Here is a 19355-nt window from a genome sequence, read left to right as displayed (position 1 = left end):
CATTCTTTCCTTTACATCACAGGTGTCAAACTGATTCCAGAAAGGGCCAAGTGGGTGCAGGTTTGCTTTCCAACCGATGAAGAGGATACCTTTATACCAATTAGATCTTTTACATGTGTAATCAGTTAATCATTGTCAGGTGCTGCTTGTTTCAGCAGAAAGTTCATTGGTTCAGCTCTCTGCGCGGTATCGGTTGGAACAAAATCCAGCACCCACTTGGCCCTTTCTGGAATCGGTTTGACACCTGTGCTTTACATAGATCAGTCGTCCTGGTCCCGTTGCAGAAAAACAGCCCTAAAGCATGATGTTTCCACCCCCATGCTTCACAGTGGGTATGGTGCAATTCAGTATTCTTTTTCCTCCAAACACGAGAACCTGTGTTTCTACCAAAAAGTTCTATTTTGGTTTCATCTGACCATAACACATTCTCCCAGTCCTCTTCTGGATCATCCAAATGCTCTCTAGCGAAGCGCTGACGGGCCTGGACGTGTACTTTGTTCAGCAGGGGGACACGTCTGGCAGTGCAGGATTTGAGTCCCTGGCGGCGCATTGTGTTACTGATAGTAGCCTTTGTTACTGTGGTCCCAGCTCTCGGTAGGTCCTCCCGTGTGGTTCTGGGATTTTTGCTCACCGTTCTTGTTATCATTTTGACGCCACAGGGTGAGATCTTGCATGGAGCCTCAGATCGAGGCAGATTATCAGTGGTCTTGTATGTCTTCCATTTTCCAATTATTGCTCCCACTGTTGATTTCTTTACACCAAGCATTTTACCTATTGCAGATTCAGTCTTCCCAGCCTGGTGCAGGTCTACAATTTTGTCTCTGGTGTCCTGCAACAGCTCTTTGGTCTTGGCCATAGTGGAGTTTGGAGTGTGACTGACAGATTGTGGACAGGTGTCTTTTATACCGATAATGAGTGAAAACAGGTGCCATCAATACAGGTAACGAGTGGCGCCTCGTTAGACCTCGTTAGAAGAAGTTAGAAGAAGTTAACCTCTTTGACAGCCAGAAATCTTGCTTGTTTGTAGGTGACCAAATACTTATTTTCCACTCTAATTTGGAAATAAATTCTTTAAAAATCAAACAATGTGATTTTCTGTTTTTTTTCCCCCACATTCTGTCTCTCATGGTTGAGGTTTACCCATGTTGAAAATAACAGGCCTCTCTAATCTTTTCAAGTAGGAGAACTTGCACAATTAGTGCTTGACTAAATACTTATTTGCCCCACTGTAAATGCAGTTCTCATACAGTACGACTATGCTTATTGAAATTCTTTTTGGATATTTTCTGTACACTTTTTTTTTCTAACAGTTGATGTCACCATAGTTTTGCTAAACCCATTTGGCGCGTGGGTGTATTCAAGGCTAACTGGATTAGTGGCATGCTAATTGCATTTCGGCACGCAACTGCCACTTAAACATCACCGGCAAGGTTAAGTCATTCCCTGAAATTTGTGATGATAGATGTCCAATCCATTTTGCCAGCTCTTCCTCCTCCCCAGTCTCCCGCCATTAATAGCAGCCAATAGAACAAAATCAACCTCACCTGATGGAGACGTCAGTCTCCAATCCGTCTCCTCCGGCCTCCACAGCCTTCTCAAAGGACATAATTGTGTTCTCTGGAGCCAACTGACCCCCCAAAGAAAACCCCACAAGAAATACTGTCAGCTTTAGGAAGGGTCACTCTTTTGCCAACCGTTAGGGACATCTTACCGTGGGCGCCCCCCGGTGTCCGATGAGCATCGGCGGTGCCCCCAGCGTCCCTGCGTCTTTAATGCATGGCGAATACATCCCCAGAGGAACCAAGTAGAGGGAGAACAACCCGGACAAGTAGAGAGCCAGAATAGACACTTGACGCACTGATGACAAAAAAAAAATATAGACAGTATATAAATTATTTATTCCCTCAAATAGATTAACGCAATGCATGGAAGAAATGCGTGTGATGTAAAAATGCTTTTTGGTCCAAACTGCTACATGTTTAAAGTTTTTAATTGAATTCAATTGGCTTTACTATGGCCTTTACTATGGTCTTTACTATTGACCAAAGCACACGGACCGTGCAGATGAGACCTTGGTCGGATGAAACAAAGATAGAGCTTTTTGGCAACAAACACTAAGTGGGTCTGGCGTGCCACGAAAGATGCGCATGCTGAAAAGCACCTCATACCCACTGTGAAGTATGGGGGTGGGTCAGTGATGCTGTGGGGCTGTTTCGCTTCCAAAGGCCCTGGGAACCTTGTTAGGGTGCATGGCATCATGAATGCTTTGAAATACCAGGACATTTGAAATCAAAATCTGTTGCCCTCTGCCCGAAAGCTAAAGATGGGTCGTCACTGGGTCTTTCAGCAAGACAATAGCCACGTTTACATGCTGACTTTTATTCATACCGATTCAAATCATTCCGAATGGAAATTTCACATCAGCTGTTTACATGTCACGTCATCTATTCCGATCCAGCGTTTACATGTGTCTGACATGCGCAGATTAATCAAAACAAAGCGTCACGTTGCAAAACATGGAGATCGATCGTCAGATCAGCTGCTGTTTTAACTTTTCGAGTGGAAACAAAACTTCAGAATGACACGCCGTTCATTTAAAAAGTTGTGTGGGTGCGCTGTGCGTGTGCTTGGAAGCCATGTTGCAAGTGACGTTACTTACATCACCAAGTGACGTCACCACGTCAGTACGGAGCATGCGCAGAAAGAATGCAACCAGACACCATTCCGCTTCCCTGTTTACATGATATAATTTTACTTCTAATCGGTTTGGGAAAAGGAATATTCCACCCCTGTGAATCGGAATGAAATTCCATTCGGTTTGGGCCTGTTCATTCCGAATGAGGTGTTTATATGGAACACATTTATTCGGTTTGAACAAATATTCCGATTGTAATTGGAATATTTGGCTCCATGTAAACGTGGTAATTGACCCTAAACATATGGCCAAATCTACACAGAAATGGTTCACCAGACACAAAATCAAGCTTGTGAAACATTATAGGAGAAGATTAGGTGCTGTTTTGTTGGCAAAAGGGGGTTGTACAAAGTATTAACACCAGGGGTGCTAATAATTGTGACACACATTATTTGATGTCAAATAATTATTTCTTTATGTGGGATTTTTTCCGCAATGAATAAATGCACTTGTATTGAAGGGTGGATTTTTCCTCTTTTTTCCATTAAGGTCCCATATTGTTTGAATAAAAAAAATATTAGAAGCTAAAAAACACATCTTAACCAGGGGTGCCAATAATTATGGAGGGCACGGTATTTGGTTAAAAAATTGGCAATTTTATGTCATAAATGTAAAAATACATGAAATGCTTTAATGAATGTGTTCAAATACAAATATGTGAATGGAATGTCACATGAATAGCAATTGTGAATGTGTGGTGTTATCGGTCAAAATAGTTCAGGTTTGGTAAAAAAAATAAAAATAAATAAATAAATGGAATGTTTTGAGAGTATGATCAAATGCTAATGTGTGAATCAAATTTAACATGAATAGCAATTATGTGAATATGTCAGAATTTTATGGTAATTTTTCGGGTTAAAAAATGGTCAATTTTTGGTCAAAAATGTGAAAATATGCAAAATGTTTTTTGAATATGTTGAAATGCAAATGTGTGAATGAAATGTGAAACGAATAAGAAGTGATATGAATCCATGAGGTTGAATATTTGACTAGATTATTTTGTTAAAAATAGTCCATTTTTGATTTAAAAAAAAAAAATTTTTTTTAAAAGCTAAAATATGCTATATGTTTTTTGAGTATGATCAGATGCAAATTTATGTTTAAATCAAATGTAACATGAATAGGAATGATGTAAATGTGTGATCTTGAATGTGCCAATGGGATTTAATATAAGTTTTTGGATGACAACTTGTCTTTTTTTTTGGGGGGGGGGTCAAAAGTGAAAATATACGAAATGTTTAGTAAATGCCTTTAAATGAAAATGTGTGATGAAAATGGAACATGAATAGGAATGATTTGAAAGTGCGATGTTGTATGGGTCAATAGGAATCTTTCGGTCAAAAAATGGGCCATTTTTGTTAAAAAAGTTAAAATTGGTGAATGTTTAAGGGACAATGAGTTGATCAAATATAACATCAATTGGGATGGTACAAATGTACCAATATTTAATCGGGATATTTGAATGCAACATGAATTGGAACGATGTTTAATGCGTCTTACCTCTCTTGTTCATGCGAAAAAAGTGTAAAGCGACTGGCCAGGAGATGACGACCATGAGAAAAACGGCAGCCATGTGGAGCACCGGCGCCGTCACCTGAAGACGCACAGGAAACTCGCAATCAGATGCACACTGCGTACCCAACTTTTCCCAAATATTCGAGAGGAATATTCTGCTCAACCTGAAGCGAAAGCAGTAGCGTGGTCCATTCTTTGCTCCACAGGTCGGACAAGACGGCCATGGCAACCACGCAGAAAACCAGAGTCACTGCGATGCCAATCTGAAGCAATTAATAACATTGGCATTAATAACTCTGAATTAATTAAAGAAATACATTTTCAACAACCTTGTGACTCCAGTGAAGGTACAAACGTTGACCCTCGGAGAGAAGACACACAGCCAGCACCTAGGAGCATTAGCATTAGCCAATTAGCATAAGAGTCCATTGGTACGCAATTTTAATCTTTATAAATACAGTGGGGCAAATAAGTATTTAGTCAACCACTAATTGTGCAAGTTCTCCCACTTGAAAATATTAGAGAGGCCTGTAATTGTCAACATGGGTAAACCTCAACCATGAGAGACAGAATGTGGGAAAAAAAAAACAGATAATCACATTGTTTGATTTTTAAAGAATTTATTTGCAAATCATGGTGGAAAATAAGTATTTGGTCAATACCAAAAGTTCATCTCAATACTTTGTTCTGTACCCTTTGTTGGCAATAACGGAGGCCAACGTTTTCTGTAACTCTTCACAAGCTTTTCACACACTGTTGCTGGTATTTTGGCCAATTACTCCATGCAGATCTCCTCTAGAGCAGTGATGTTTTGGGGCTGTCGTTTGGCAACACGGACTTTCAACTCCCTCCTCACCCCGTGGCGTCAAAATGATAACAAGAACGGTGAGCAAAAATCCCAGAACCGCACGGGGGGACCTAGTGAATGACCTACAGAGAGCTGGGACCACAGTAACAAAGGCTACTATCAGTAACACAATGCGCCGCCAGGGACTCAAATCCTGCACTGCCAGACGTGTCCCACTGCTGAAGAAAGTACACGTCCAGGCCCATCTGCGGTTCGCTAGAGAGCATTTGGATGATCCTGAAGAGGACTGGGAGAATGTGTTATGGTCAGATGAAACCAAAATAGAAGTTTTTGGTAGAAACACAGGTTCTCGTGTTTGGAGGAAAAAGAATACTGAATTGCACCATACCCACTGTGAAGCATGGGGGTGGAAACATCATGCTTTGGGGCTGTTTTTCTGCAAAGGGACCAGGACGACTGATCTGTGTAAAGGAAAGAATGAATGGGGCCATGTATCGAGAGATTTTGAGTGAAAATCTCCTTCCATCAGCAAGAGCATTGAAAATGAGACGTGGCTGGGTCTTTCAGCATGACAATGATCCCAAACACACAACCAGGGCTTCGTAAGAAGCATTTTAAGTTCCTGGAGTGGCCTAGCCAGTCTCCAGATCTCAACCCCAGAGAAAATCTGTGGAAGGAGTTGAAAGTCCGTGTTGCCCAACGACAGCCCCAAAACATCACTGCTCTAGAGGAGAGCTGCATGGAGGAATGGGCAAAAATACCAGCAACAGTGTGTGAAAAGCTTGTGAAGAGTTACAGAAAACGTTTGGCCTCCGTTATTGCCAACAAAGGGTACATAACAAAGTATTGAGATGAACTGTTGGTATTGACCACATACTTATTTTCCACCATGATTTGTAAATAAATTCTTTAAAAATCAAACAAAGTGATTTTCTGGGGGGTTTTTCCACATTCTGCCTCTCATGGTTGAGGTTTACCCATGTTGACAATTACAGGCCTCTCTAATATTTTCAAGTGGGAGAACTTGCACAATTAGTGGTTGACTAAATACTTATTTGCCCCACTGTATGAGACAAACGTAATATGGTAGGAAAAAAATTGTATAAGTAGTCCCAGGGTTATGAAAGAGTTCTGTTCCTACACTGGCGACGAAATCCGAATGTCTGTGTAAGTAGGAATTAACTCTTCAAGTACCCAAAAGATAACTATCCAAAATGTCCAAAAGTATTGTACAATGGTACCTCGACATATGATCGCTTTAACACACGATTTTTTTCGACATTTGGCGTAAAATTTGACTCGCCATTTGTTTCTACATCCAACGACATGCTTGAAATACGACTATTCAGGGGGCCCGGCATATTCAGCAAGTTATACAGTGCTGGCCAAAAGTATTGGCACCGCTGCAATTCTGTCAGATAATGCTCAATTGCTCCCAGAAAATGATTGCAATTACAAATGCTTTGGTAGTAATGTCTTCATTTATTTTGCTTGCAATGAAAAAACACAAAAGAGAAAGGGAAAAAAAATAAAATCATTATCATTTTACACAAAACTCCAAAAATAGGCCGAACAAAAGTATTGACACTCTCAGCCTAATACTTGGAAGCACCACCTTTAGACAAAATAACTGCGAGCAACCGCTTCTTGTATCCATCAATGAGTTTCTTACAATGCTCTGCTGGAATTTTAGACTGTTCTTCTTTGGCCAACTGCTCCAGGTCCCTGAGATTTGAAGGGTGCCTTCTCCAAACGGCCATTTTCAGATCTCTCCACAGGTGTTCTATGTGATTCAGGTCTGGACTCATTGCTGGACACTTTAGAAGTCTCCAGTGCTTTCTCTCAAACCATTTCCTAGTGCTTTTTGAAGTGTGTTTTGGGTCATTGTCCTGCTGGAAGACCCATAACCTCTGAGGGAACGCCAGCTTTCTCACACTGGCCCTACATTATGTTCCAAAATTTGTTGGTAGTCTTCAGATTTCATAATGCCATGCACACGGTCAAGCAGTCCAGTGCCAGAGGATGCAAAGCAACCCCAAAACATCAGGGAACCTCCGCCATGTTTGACTGTGGGGACCGTGTTCTTTTCTTTGAAGGCCTGTTTTTTTTCCCTGTATACTCTACTATGTTGATGCCTTTTCCCTAAAAGCTCTACTTTTGTCTCGTCTGACCAAAGAACATTCTTCCAAAAATTTTTTGGCTTTCTCAGGTAAGTTTTGGCAAACTCCAGTCCGCCTTTTTTATGTCTCTGCGTCAGAAGTGGGGTCTTCCTGGGTATCCTACCATAAAGTCCCTTTGCATTCAGATGCCAACAGATAGTATGGGTTGACGCTGTTGTACCCTCAGACTGCAGGACAGCTTGAACTTGTTTTGATGTTAGTCGAGGTTCTTTATCCACCATCCGCACAATCTTTCGTTGAACTCTCTCGTCAATTTTTCTTTTCCGTCCACATCTAGGGAGGTTAGCCACAGTGTCATGGGCATTACACTTATTGATGACACTGCGCACGGTAGACACAAGAACATTCAGTTCTTTGGAGATGGACTTGTTGCCTTGAGATTGCCCATGCTTTCTCGCAATTTTGCTTCTGAAGCCCTCAGATAATTCTTTGGTCTTCTTTCTTTTCTCCATGCTCAACGTGGTACACACAAGGACACAGGACATAGGTTGAGTCAACTTTAATCCATTTTAACTGGCTGCAAGTGTGATTTAGTTATCACCACCACCTGTTATGTACCACAGGTAAGTAACAGGTGCTGTTAATAACACAAATTAGAGAAGCATCAAATGATTTTTCAAAGGTGCCAATACTTTTGTCCGGCCCATTTTTGGAGTTTTGGTTTAAAGTGCTAATGATTTAATGTTTTTTTTCCATTATCTTATGTGTTTTTTCATTGCAAGCAAAATAAATGAAGATATTACTACCAAAGCATTTGTAATTGCAATCATTTTCTCGGAGAAATTGAGGATTATCTGACAGAATTGTAGGGGTGCCAATAATTTTGGCCAGCATTGTAAAGGGTAAATGTAAGTCTGAACATAAGGAAAATAATTCACTTAATAATGTTAGGGTCATTTCGATTCTGACAACATATGGGACGACAACCTAAATTACCAATGTAACTGATTTCATTATATAATGCAAATAAGGTTGCTTAAAAGTTGGTGGGGACAATTTGAGCATCCTGAAAAGTTGCTAGTGTTATGTCCCTACCGTCCCTATGCAAACATACGCCCTTGGTACAACAGGATTTAAAGCTTCAAACAATGGATTTGAGGTCAGCGAATGAACATTCATTCACTGCCACCCTCCGTCTCAATATGGATTGGCCATCTAACAGTGATTAACAGCAGACGGATGATTGAACACCACATGATTGGACATCTATCGTTTACGTATGTTACATTTATCCGAGTCCACTTGGGCCTACTGTACTTGAACGTTGATCATTATAGCGAAATTACCTTTTCAGTACTTTGTGTCAAAACTTTGAAACAGAGTACTGCAATGTGTTTTGCCTACCAGTAGCAGCGCGATGTACGTAAAGATTGCCGCGGCCACCCCCAGCAAAACCAGCGACCAGGGGAACCAGAACCCCAAAGTGCCAAAGTTGAACCTAAAAATATAAGAACGGAAGGGCAAATTACATGTTTGTGAATGTCGTGAATTGATGACTCACCATTCAAAGTCGTCGTAGTCATTTTGAGCCTCAATCCAGAAATACAGGAAAACTAAACTGAGGAAGAAGGTGAGGATCAGGAGGCCGAAACTGACCATCTCCACCTGCAAAATGCCATGTTAAGATATTTGTTCGGGGAAAAAGGACTGCTTCGGAGTGTGCCTGAACTTACCTTGTTGCAGCAGCACTCTCCGGGCTGCGCTCGAGCTCTTTGATATCGTCTCCATTGGCAACCGTAGAGGCCGGCCAGGCAGGAGACGAAGGGTTGGTGTTCGTACCTCTGCAGCAGCTGCCGCCGCACCACCTTGAACTTCCCCAGTTTCGGACGGGTCGCGGACCGACCTCAACCGCAGGCCGGCATCAGAGCATGACGACGGAACGGAAGCTTGTCCAACGCACGATTTTCACCTGAAATGTTGACAATGGCATTCATTGGAATTTGCCCAAAACGTATGGAAGTAAATCTGTGTCGCTGGAGTTTTTATTTGAATTTTTTTTTTTCCAGCATCAGAATTCTGACACTGAATTTTTTTCAGCATTAAAATTAATGCATGTCATGCAAAAGCTACCATCTATAAAAAAAATTTTTATTATTTATTTTTTATTTTTTTATTCAATGACGGTTCTTCAGCGCGCTGCCCAGTCAAAACAGTTTGACCGAGCAGCACCGTTCTAATATCAAAATGACCAGAATTCTCGTACGATGCAGGGAATTTTACGAGTGACCACCAAAAAAAAAAGTGTTTTTTTTAAACAATTTTCCCCCCCAATATTCATCTAGTCCGACAATTTTTATCATATTCACATAAATCATACATCAAAAACTTCAGGAAGGTAAGGGGCATAAAAGTTACGATTCCCCCAAAATTCGCCATAAACTTTCCCGTTCATTTCTAAAAGGGTGCCATTAACGGCCATGTACACTGCTGGCCAAAAGTATTGGCACCCCTTCAATTCTGTCAGATAATGCTGAACCTCTCTCAGAAAATCCTTACAATTGCAAATGCTTTGGTTGAAAAATCTTCATTTATTTTGCTTACAATGAAAAAACACAAAAGAGAATGGAGAAAAAAATTAAATATTATTTTACACAAAACTCCAAAAATGGGTCGGATAAAAGTTTTGGAACCCTTTATAAAAATCATGTCATGCTTCTCTAATTTGTGTAATTAACAGCACCTGTTATAGAGCTGGGAATCTTTGGGCACCTAACGATTCGATTACGATTACGATTCAGAGGCTCCGATTCGATTATAAAACGATTATTGATGCACCCCCCTCCTTTTTTTTTTTTTTTTTTTTTAAATAAAGTTTTGTACATTAGTTCCAAAATTGTTCAAAAATACTCTCAGGCTAAACCAAACTACTATTTCAGTATCAAGTTAACATATAGCAGTAAACAAATATACAAAAATAACATTAAATAAAAAAACTCCAGTCCCCATTCTGTATCAGCAGCTTTAAGCTACATTCAATTAATTTAATGTTGTGAATCAACCGTTAAAGTTGTTAAAATTGCTCCCGTTATTCCATAATTTCCCTTTTGACTACTTTTGACATGTGAAAGTTTTAAAACTATTTTAAAGATAGATTCAAGTCAATATTTTACCGATTTAGGAGTATTTTAGATAAAAAGTTAATTAGGTTTGCTTGGAAGGTTCGCTACAACAGCATTGCAGGGAAGTTTACTGCTTTAAGATGGCGGCCGTTTACTAACGCCCGCATCTAGCTTTTTGCAGATGTGCTGCTACCGCTACAGAGTCTATAATCCATCTAGTCCTATATAAATGATATCTACCGTAACATTATGTAGCTTAGCTGTACTTGTAGCAGCTTTTCGGCAGCAGTCAGGTATGTTGTTGTGTTTTTTTATCTCGTGGCATGAGTTGAGCTAGAGCCGTGAGTTGAGCGTTGGCATTACCCGAGGGGCCGGTTAATGAGAAGCATAATGTTTAGCTACTCCCGCTCCGTTCCGTCCCGAAGACCGCGCGGCGTGCTGAGTGTGTTGTACTTCCGCTTTACTTGGCATATTTCAATAATCGGAATTTGAATGTTTGTCAATCGTTCTCGAATCTTCCACGGCCGAATCGCGAATAATCTAAGAATCGGAAATTTTGCACACCTCTAACCTGTTACTTTCCTGTGGCACATAACAGGTGGTGGCAATAACTAAATGACACTTACAGCCAGTCAAAATGGATGAAAAATGACTCAAACTCTGTCCTATGTACTTGTGTACCACATTGAGCATGGAAAAAAGAAAGACCAAAGAACTGTCTGAGGACTTGAGAGGAAAAATTGTGAGGAAGCATGGGCAATCTCAAGGCTACAAGTCCCTCTCCAAACACCAGAATGTTTCTGTGTCTACCGTGCGCAGTGTCATCAATAAATGTGAATCCCATGTCACTGTGGCTAACTTCCCTAGATGTGGACGGAAAAGAGAAATTGACGAGAGATCTCAACGAAAGATTGTGCGGATGGTGGATAGAGAACCACGGCTAACATCCAAACAAGTTCAAGCTGTCCCGCAGTCTGAGGGTACAACAGCGTCAACCTGTACTGTCCGTCGGCGTCTGAATGAAAAGGGACTCTATGGTAGGATACCCAGGAACATCCCACTACTGACCCAGAGACATAAAAAAGCCAGGCTGGAGTTTGCCAAAACTTACCTGAGAAAGCCAAAAACGTTTTGGAAACATGTTCTCTCGTCAGATGAGATTAAAGTAGAGCTTTTTGGGAAAAGGCATCAACATAGAGTTGACAGGAGAAAAAAACGACGCCTTCAAAGAAAAGAACACGGTCCCCACAGTCAAACATGGCGGAGGTTCCCTGATGTTTTGGGGTTGCTTTGCTGCCTCTGGCACTGGACTGCTTGACCGTGTGCACGGCATTATGAAATCTGGAGACAACTAGCAAATTTTGCAGCATAATGTAGGTCCCAGTGTGACAAAGCTGGGTCTCCTTCAGAGGTCTTCCAGCAGGACAATAACTTAAAAAAGCACTAGAAAATGGTTTGAGCGAAAGCACTGGAGACTTCTAAAGTGTCCAGCAATGAGGTCCAGACCTGAATCACATAGATCACCTGTGGAGAGATCTGAAAATGGCAGTTTGGAGAAGGCACCCTTCAAATCTCAGACACCTGAAGCAGTTGGCCAAAAAAGAATGGTCTAGCAGAGCATTGTAAGAAACTCAATGACGGATACCGAAAGCAGTTATTTTGTCAAAAGGTTGTGCAACCAAATATTAGGCTAAGGGTGCCAATACGGCCCATTTTTGGAGTTTTGTGTAAAATGATGATGATTTAATTTCTTTCCTTCTCTTTTGTGTTTTTTGATTGCAAGCAAACTAAATGAAGATGTTACTATCAAAGCATATGTAATTGCAATCATTTTCTGGGAGAAATTGAGGATAATCTGACAGAATTGAAGAGGTGCCAATACTTTTGGCCAGCAGTGTACATCCTTACAGTGTATTACAAAAGTGAGTACACCACTTGGATTTCTGCAAATATTTAAGTATGTCTTTTCATGGGACAACACTAACAAAATGACACTTTGACACAATGAAAAGTAGTCTGTGTGAAGCTTGTATAATAGAGTTAATTTATTTTCCCCTAAAAATAACTCAAAATATAGCCATTAATATCGAACCCCCTGGCAACAAAAGTGAGTACACCCCTTTGAAAAAACTTAAATCCCTAAATGTCCCAATTGAGTACTGCTTGTCATTTCCCCCCCAAAATGTCATGTGACTCATTACGGGAGTGCTGTCAGCATTGCTGCAGAGATTGAAGAAGTGGGGGAGTCAGCCTGTTAGTGCTCAGACCATACGCCGCACTTTACATCAAATTGGTGTGCATGGCTGTCACCCCAGGAGGAAGCCTCTTCTGAAGACGTTACACAAGAACGCCCGCAGTTTGCTGAAGACATATCAACAAAGCACATGGATTAATGGAACCATGTCCTGTGGTCTGATGAGACGGGCGGGCTTCCTTGTGTACAGTCTTCAGAAGAGAGCATTTTAAAATTATATTGGATATCATCGACATTGTTTTTTTTTTCAAATGTAGAAATGGGTTAGATCAGGGGTCTCCAACCCAGTCCTCAAGGCCCACTGTGGGTCCTGGTTTTTGTTCCAGCCGATCCAGCAGAGACAGTTGAACCAATGAGGCTCCTGCTAAAACAAGCCACACCTGACTGCAGTCAACTGATGCACTTGTAGAACACCAGATTGGGGAAAAAGTGTTGTCATCTTGGTTTGTAGGAATGAAATCCTGCACCCACAGTGGGCCTTCGTGGAATAGGTTGGGGACCCCTGGGTTAGATAGTGTGAACACAAGCAGGAGACGGCGCGCATTAAACAGTGCTCTTCTTTGTCTGTTTTTCTCAATGTGTGTCTGTCGAAGAGTGATATTGCACCACAGAGGGGTTTAACTCTTTATAGGGCACTTGTTTAACTCATTGTCTTCCACTGACAGCGGTGAACAAACATTCATGCCTATCACCATCAATGGCACTGAAACATGAGCATAGAACAAAATCTGCCTATCCCTTAAATACCTGCAACATAAAGCAATTATCAGAGAATCCCAAAATTTGAAAAATGAGGTCCTAATGAAACCTTTTTTTCAAATTTGTAAAAAGAAAAGTCAGAACGGATGCATGTGTTGACTTGTATCCATTTTTTTTTTTTTTTTCCCCAAAAAGAAATGTCAAAATTCTGAATTAGTCTCAAAATCATGAAATTTTAGGTGCATCAAATGTGATACATTTGGCAATAAAGGGCTATTACCACAAACAAAAACAGCTAGAATGAAGGGTGTTTTGTCCAAACAAGACATGGGAAAAACCTACAGTGGGGCAAATAAGTATTTAGTCAACCTCTAATTGTGTAAGTTCTCCCACTTGAAAATATTAGCGAGGCCTGTAATTGTCAACATGGGTAAACCTCAACCACGAGAGACAAAATGTAGAAAAAAAAAACAACAGAAAATCACATTGTTTGATTTTTAAAGAATTTATTTGCAAATCATGGTGGAAAAATAATTATCTGGCCAATACCAAAAGTTCATCGCAATACTTTGTTATGTACCCTTTGTTGGCAATAATGGAGGCCAAACGTTTTCTGTAACTCTTCACAAGCTTTTCACACACTGTTGCTGGTATTTGGGCCCATTTTTCCATGCAGATCTCCTCTAGAGCAGTGATGTTTTGGGGCTGTCGTTGGGCAACACGGACTTTCAACTCCCTCCACAGATTTTCTATGGGGTTGAGATCTGGAGACTGGCTAAGCCACAGCAGGACCTTGAAATTCTTCTTACGAAGCCACTCCTTTGTTGCTCTGGCTGTGTGTTTGGGATCATTGTCATGCTGAAAGAGCCAGCCACGTCTCATCTTCAATGCCCTTGCTGATGGAAGGAGATTTTTACTCAAAATCTCTTGATAAATGGCCCCATTCATTCTTTCCTTTACACAGATCAGTCGTCCTGGTCCCTTTGCAGAAAAACAGCCCCAAAGCATGATGTTTCCACCCCCATGCTTCACAGTGGGTATGGTGTTCTTCGGATGCAATTCAGTTTTCTTTCTCCTCCAAACACGAGAACCTGTGTTTCTACCAAAAAGTTTTATTTTGGTTTCATCTGACCATAACACATTCTCCCAGTCCTCTTCTGGATCATCCAAATGCTCTCTAGCGAACTGCAGACGGGCCTGGACGTGTACTGGCTTCAGCAGAGGGGCATGTCTGGCAGTGCAGGATTTGAGTCCCTGGCGGCGCATTGTGTTACTGATACTAGCCATTGTTACTGTGGTCCCAGCTCTCTGTAGGTCATTCATTAGGTTCCCCCGTGTGGTTCTGGTATTTTTGCTCACCGTTCTTGTTATCATTTTGACGCCACGGGGTGAGATCTTGCATGGAGCCCCAGATCGAGGGAGATTATCAGTGGTCTTGTATGTCTTCCATTTTCTAATACTTGCTCCCTCAATTGATTTCTTTACACCAAGCGTTTTACCTATTGCAGACTCAGTCTTCCCAGCCTGGTGAAGATCTACAATTTTGTCTCTGGTGTCTTTCAACAGCTCTTTGGTCTTGGCCAGAGTGGACTTTGGAGTGTGACTGACTGAGAGGTTGTGGACAGGTGTCTTTTATACCGATAATGAGTTAAAAAAGGGTGCCATTAATACAGGTAACGAGTGGAGCCTCCTTAGAAGAAGTCAGACCTCTTTGACAGCCAGAAATCTTGCTTGTTTGTAGGTGACCAAATACTTATTTCCAAGGCAACAAAGGAGTGGCTTCGTAAGGAGCATTTCAAGGTCCTGGAGTGGCCTAGCCAGTCTCCAGATCTCAACCCCATAGAAAATCTGTGGAGGGAGTTGAAAGCTCGTGTTGCCCAACGACAGCCCCAAAATATCACTGCTCTAGAGGAGATCTGCATGGAGAAATGGGCCAAAATACCAGCAACAGTGTGTGAAAAGCTTGTGAAGAGTTACAGAAAACGTTTGGCCTCCATTATTGCCAACAAAAGGTACATAACAAAGTATTGAGATGAACCTTTGGTATTGACCAAATACTTATTTTCCACTCTAATTTGGAAATAAATTCTTTAAAAATCAAACAATGTGATTTTCTGGGGGGTTTTTCACATTCTGTCTCTCATGGTTGAGGTTTACCCATGTTGACAATTACAGGCCCTCTCTAATCTTTTCAAGTAGGAGAACTTGCACAATTGGTGGTTGACTAAATGCTATTTGCCCCACTGTATACACGCAATATTTTTTTTGTAGACAGACTTATTGCAAAAACATATTTACAGTTTTTAACCCCCCAAAAAATCAATCAAGAAGCTAGAGCTAAACCAGAATGCTGCTGTCAGTCCATATAAATACAATGGACCCTGGTCGAACAATGGTTCGGTTCGGCTAGCTGTCATGCCTCCTGGTTTGTTTACGCTAGCCGAAGCCCGGGGCAGGGAAATAACAAAAGCCGGACTAACTCCGGTGGTATAAAATATCGTAGCACAAGACTGTTATTTGTCATGACTGTACCATTTATTTAGCAATTGGGGAAAAATACTTTGCTAAAAAGAATATCCTATAAAAATATTGGAGTAGACAGATTGAAACAATGACATTTTGCGACTATTTGTAGCATTTTCCTCGTTCTGAATAATTCACCCTCAACGGGCCAAATTCTAAATCAGATGAAACCATGAGCCTGCCGACGTCATCCTCGAGCTGGGGACGCTAGAGCGCTATAATGACAGGCAGGGGCTAAACGGAAGATTAAAAAACTAATTTCTCGTCATCAGAGCTTTGCCAAATTGTTGTATACAGTTGAATAGTCTCAAAATATGATTCTAAGTCACATAGTAATGCTATTTGACTTTTTTTATCCTGTCATAGGCACTTTAAATTCAATCATCGGAGAGTCAATTACATGCGATGACATTTTTCTGTTGTCATTCTTATGTTGAGGCAGGAAAGGGAGAAAAATTGGTAAAAAGTAGGGCTGTGAAACGATTAAAATTTTTAATCGAGTTAATTACAGCTTAAAAATTAATTAATCGTAATTAATCGCAATTAATCGCAATTCAAACCATCTATAAAATATGCCATATTTTTCTGTAAATTATATATACATTCTGTAAAATAAATTGTTGGAATGGAAAGATAAGACACAAGATGGATATATACATTCAACATACGGTACATAAGGACTGTATTTGTTTATTATAACAATAAATCAACAAGATGGCATTAACATTATTAACATTCTGTTAAAGCGATCCATGGATAGATTGTAGTTCTTAAAAGATAAATGTTAGTACAAGTTATAGAAATTTTATATTAAAACCCCTCTTAATGTTTTCGTTTTAATAAAATTTGTAAAATTTTCAATCAAAAAATAAACTAGTAGCCCGCCATTGTTGATGTCAATAATTACTTACACAATGCTCATGGGTGCTGAAGCCTATAAAATCAGTCGCACCCAAGCGCCAGCAGAGGGCGGCAAAACTCCATAAAACACAATTAACAAGTGGGCATTTCACTCTACTGACATTTAAATCTGTCTGAGCGGGACATGTGCGTTAATTGCGTCAAATATTTTAACGTGATTAATTTTAAAAAATTAATTACCGCCCGTTAACGCGAAAATTTTGACAGCCCGAGTAAAAAGTAATTGATTAATTACTTTTAAAGTATCTTAGTTACTTTGATAATAGAGTAATCAGTAAAGTAGTGCTGCAACGATTAATCGATTAACTCGAGTATTCGATTACAAAAAAAAAAAAAAATTCAAATTAAACTTTGCTGCCTCGAGTATTCGTTTAATTAAAGTGGCGTTGTAATGATTTGTTTTGAAAGTGTTTGCATTTAGTTTTATTGATTTGGGTGGAAACACTGCCCCCTAGTCTGCCTCATTTCACATGGCTGAATTCAGTTGCTCCCTGTTAAGACCAACAAAAGCTAAGTTTTTGTTTGAGATCATATTTTTTTAATGCATTCGTAATTTAGTTTAAAGTACGGCTGTCAAAATTATCGCGTTAACGAGCGGTAATTAATTTTAAAAATTAATCACGTTAAAATATTTGACGCAATTAACGCACATGCCCCGCTCAAAAAGATTAAAATGACAGCACAGTGCAATGCCCACTTGTTACTTGTGTTTTTTGGAGTTTTGTCGCTGTCTGCTGGCGCTTGGGTGCGACTGATTTTATGGGTGAGCATTGTGTAATTATTGACATAAACAATGGCGAGCTTCTAGTTTATTTTTTGATTAAAAATTTTACAAATTTTATTAAAACGAAAACATTAAGAGGGGTTTTAATATAAAATTTGTATAACTTGTACTAACATTTATATTTTAAGAACTACAAGTGTTTCTATCCATGGATCGCTTTAACAGAATGTTAATAATGTTAATGCCATCTTGTTGATTTATTGTTATAATAAACAAATACAGTACTTATGTACCGTATGTTGAATGTATATACCCGTCTTGTGTCTTATCTTTCCATTCCAACAATAATTTACGGAAAAATATGGCATATTTTATAGATGGTTTGAATTGCGACTAATTACGATTAATTAATTTTTAAGCTGTAATTAACTCGATTAAAAAATTTAATCGTTTGACAGCCCTAGTTTAATAGGTATATTTAGCCGTTTTTTGTGGAAATATGTGTTTGAACTATTTGTTAAGAGCGTTGTAAAAAAAAAAAACGTTGGGATTTTATAGCATTTAAACTAGCGGACTTTTGCTATGTAAGTTAGCTAATTGTTCTTTTGTTGTACATATATCCTCATTTATTTTTTTTATACCGTTTGAGGCTCAGGTCCGTTTTTTTTTTTTTTTTTTAAATCAGATTGCTTGATTATTCGAACTAACTTGTTCATCAATTAATCGACTACTAAAATAATCGATAGCTGCAGGCCTACAGTAAACTAACAATTACTTTTTTGAGGCGTAATCAGTAATTACATTACTTTTTTCAGGTAATATGTGAAAACACTGGATATAGGTATCAGATTTTTGGAGTTGGACAATATCGGGAAATCCGATAAAGTTATTATCGGACAACTCTACTCATCACCTCTGGAACAAAGTACCTGGAGTGGTACCAGCCAGGTGTGTTCAAGCATAGTTATATAATGCCTAGTCCTAGTAGCCAGAACTGGACCAGGACTCAATGATTGGATACCTGTACTGCATAACAAATGCTAGCCAATTTTTACATTAGGATGCTCCTCTGTGTGAGGATATCAAGTCACTGTAAATAAGAATGAATCCGGTAACTGACTTAAAGCAGGATTTTCATAAGCTACTTACAACAACAATAGAGAGACGAAGGGGAAACCCGGAATGACTTCTTCCAAAAGCTGTGCCATCAGACAGGCTATGGCGTATTTACATGTTTCAACAACAAAAAATCAATCAGGAAGCTGCAGCAAATCTTCAACTTCTCTAACAGAAATATCTGTACTTAAAATCCATGACGTTTACGTCGTCATTTCTGGAGAGGAGTTGAAAAGATGACAAACTCAAGCAGAAGTGGGAGCTTTTTTAGCATTAAGAGTTTAACACCGTAAAATGAGTAAAAATGTGTCTATTTAAAGTCAGAACACGAGCACATTTTAGCGGGAAAAAGGCCTCGCTTACCTGAAAACATGCTTTGACGAGCTTCAACAGAACGCCGCAGTGGCGTCGTGCTTTTGCGCTGCATTCCTTGTGCGGAAGAGAGAGAGAGAGAGCTAGAGAAAGAGAGGAGACCGGGACGCTGTTGGTGACGTCACCTCACGGTTTTTGATCCACCTTCCAGGCTGTTTGGGATTTGTCACGTGGTCAAAATCAAAGAAAGCAAAGTACTGCGTGGTGACGTCACACGCACTCAGGGGTTCTGCTTACATAACAGCGAAGCATGAGCAATGTTGCCATGGTAACCGCAGTGCCCGGTAGATGGCTTGATAGTCGCGGTGAATGATTATGTTTGTCATTCTCGGCGACAGACTATGAATAATAGACGTCCAATCCAGTTTGACTAGGGAATTGGCAGTGATCGAACCAGTCAAATTAGGTTGGACGTCTATCGTTGTCAATGGCTAATTAGCAGATTACAAAGATTATCTGCTATCATTGAGGGCCACAAGTTGTCCTTTT

General features: G+C 40.1%; 1 protein-coding gene across 2 annotated transcripts in view; it reads right to left on the bottom strand.

Moving 5' to 3' along the window:
• Positions 1-18937, bottom strand: part of LOC130911153 (glycerophosphodiester phosphodiesterase domain-containing protein 5-like) — a 39763-nt gene extending 20826 nt beyond the window's left edge. For both annotated transcript variants that reach the window (XM_057828920.1, XM_057828921.1), the window contains exons 1-9: positions 18858-18937; positions 8872-9107; positions 8700-8803; positions 8543-8636; positions 4540-4599; positions 4375-4473; positions 4196-4289; positions 1712-1857; positions 1545-1627 (exon numbers count right to left, since the gene is read on the bottom strand). In XM_057828920.1, the coding sequence (XP_057684903.1) occupies positions 1545-1627; positions 1712-1857; positions 4196-4289; positions 4375-4473; positions 4540-4599; positions 8543-8636; positions 8700-8797 (674 nt within the window). In that variant the 5' untranslated portion in view covers positions 8798-8803; positions 8872-9107; positions 18858-18937. The remainder of the gene's footprint in view (positions 1-1544; positions 1628-1711; positions 1858-4195; positions 4290-4374; positions 4474-4539; positions 4600-8542; positions 8637-8699; positions 8804-8871; positions 9108-18857) is intronic.
• Positions 18938-19355: the final 418 nt, after the last annotated feature.

Source organism: Corythoichthys intestinalis, unplaced genomic scaffold (assembly GCF_030265065.1).
Source record: "Corythoichthys intestinalis isolate RoL2023-P3 unplaced genomic scaffold, ASM3026506v1 HiC_scaffold_23, whole genome shotgun sequence".
Taxonomy (NCBI): Eukaryota; Metazoa; Chordata; class Actinopteri; order Syngnathiformes; family Syngnathidae; genus Corythoichthys; species Corythoichthys intestinalis.
Note: the sequence above shows the minus strand (reverse complement) of the source record. Positions and strands in the feature narration are given on the sequence as shown.